This window comes from Echinops telfairi, unplaced genomic scaffold (assembly GCF_000313985.2).
Source record: "Echinops telfairi isolate 266 unplaced genomic scaffold, ASM31398v2 ScPeMD7_3;HRSCAF=10, whole genome shotgun sequence".
Taxonomy (NCBI): domain Eukaryota; kingdom Metazoa; phylum Chordata; class Mammalia; order Afrosoricida; family Tenrecidae; genus Echinops; species Echinops telfairi.
The window spans coordinates 53979005-53980235 of NW_022103899.1; the positions used below are offsets into that span (position 1 = coordinate 53979005).

The following is a 1231-nucleotide window of genomic DNA, read 5'->3' on the forward strand; positions in this document are numbered from 1 at the left end:
AGATTCATCTGCAGGGGCCACTCAAACCTGATTTCTGCATCATGTATGAAGGAACCCACTGGAGCACACACCTTTGAGTGGAACAGGTGGAGTCAGCACGACACCTGGTGGTCCTGGGCGTCCACGGTCTCCAGGATCTCCCTGAAAGCATTCACGCACGCCTCTTAGTAAGACGAACATTCCTCTCACATTGTCTGACATTAAATCACCAGTAGACAGGCCACGAGTGTATTTACATAAGCAGCAAAGATTGTAGGCTGGGTAGGGAAATGAATGGCTTATGGATTCCTAGGGGAAGAACAATACGTCCACCTCCAACCTGTAAGACCGACATCCCTGACCAACTGGCACTTCCCAGGTTCATAAATCAGATATATCTGATGCCATTGAGTGGCTTCACTGTGCTCCGAGAGTGCACCTCTTTAGTCGACACTCTGGTTTATTCACCTGGCGAGTTCTGAATCTAGTTTTATGTTAGCAGCCCACATTGCCCCTCCTCCTTTATTCCCACAAGGCTCCCCTGGCTTGGTCTCAGGGCATGCTCTATCTGGGATCACAGAGTGGTCAGGGAAGTGGACGACATTCCGTCTTGGTACAAGCAGGAGATCTCAAGAGTGTCCTTCGTTTCTTAAAAAAAAATAGTTGTTGTTGAAAATAGACACAACAGAACCTAAAAGAACTCAAACATGTTGACATGTACAATTCAGTGACGTGGATTACATATTTCAAGTTGTGTAAATGGTCCCAACCTCCTTTTCCAAGTTATTCCTCCCCATTAGCATAAACTCCCTACTCACACTTCCTTCCTACCTAACTTTTCAAGTTGCTGTTGTCTATTTGATCTCAGTATAGATGGTACTTAGCTAATGAAGCTCCCTGTAAGAAAGGAGAGGTGGTTGGCTTCTGTCCAGATTTACAGTTTTGCAAATCCCAGAGGCAGCTCTGCTCTGCCCCACGGAGCTGATTGGAGGCAGAATGCACTCCGTGGCAATGGGTTTGGTTGCACGTAGTTTGGTTTTATTGTTTGGATTCAGGAAGACATCAAGGGATGATTTTGGCTTAAGGTTTAAAGATGATCTCAGGACAGTCATTTGGAGGTGCTTCTAGTCAGTGGTTCCAGAAAGTCTGGATCCCATTAAGAATTAGAAATTCGCTTGAAGATAAACAAGCGGCCATCTAGCACAGAAGCATCAAAGCCCACATGGAAGTAGCACACCAGCCTGTCTGACCA

The 1231-nt window shown here is 46.1% G+C and overlaps 1 protein-coding gene across 1 annotated transcript in view; it reads right to left on the bottom strand.

The window, feature by feature from the left end:
- COL4A4 (collagen type IV alpha 4 chain) overlaps positions 1-1231 on the bottom strand; it is a 135041-nt gene that overhangs the window by 78244 nt on the left and 55566 nt on the right. The window contains exon 18 of the mRNA XM_045294258.1: positions 72-141. Coding sequence (XP_045150193.1) covers positions 72-141 — 70 coding nt within the window. The remainder of the gene's footprint in view (positions 1-71; positions 142-1231) is intronic.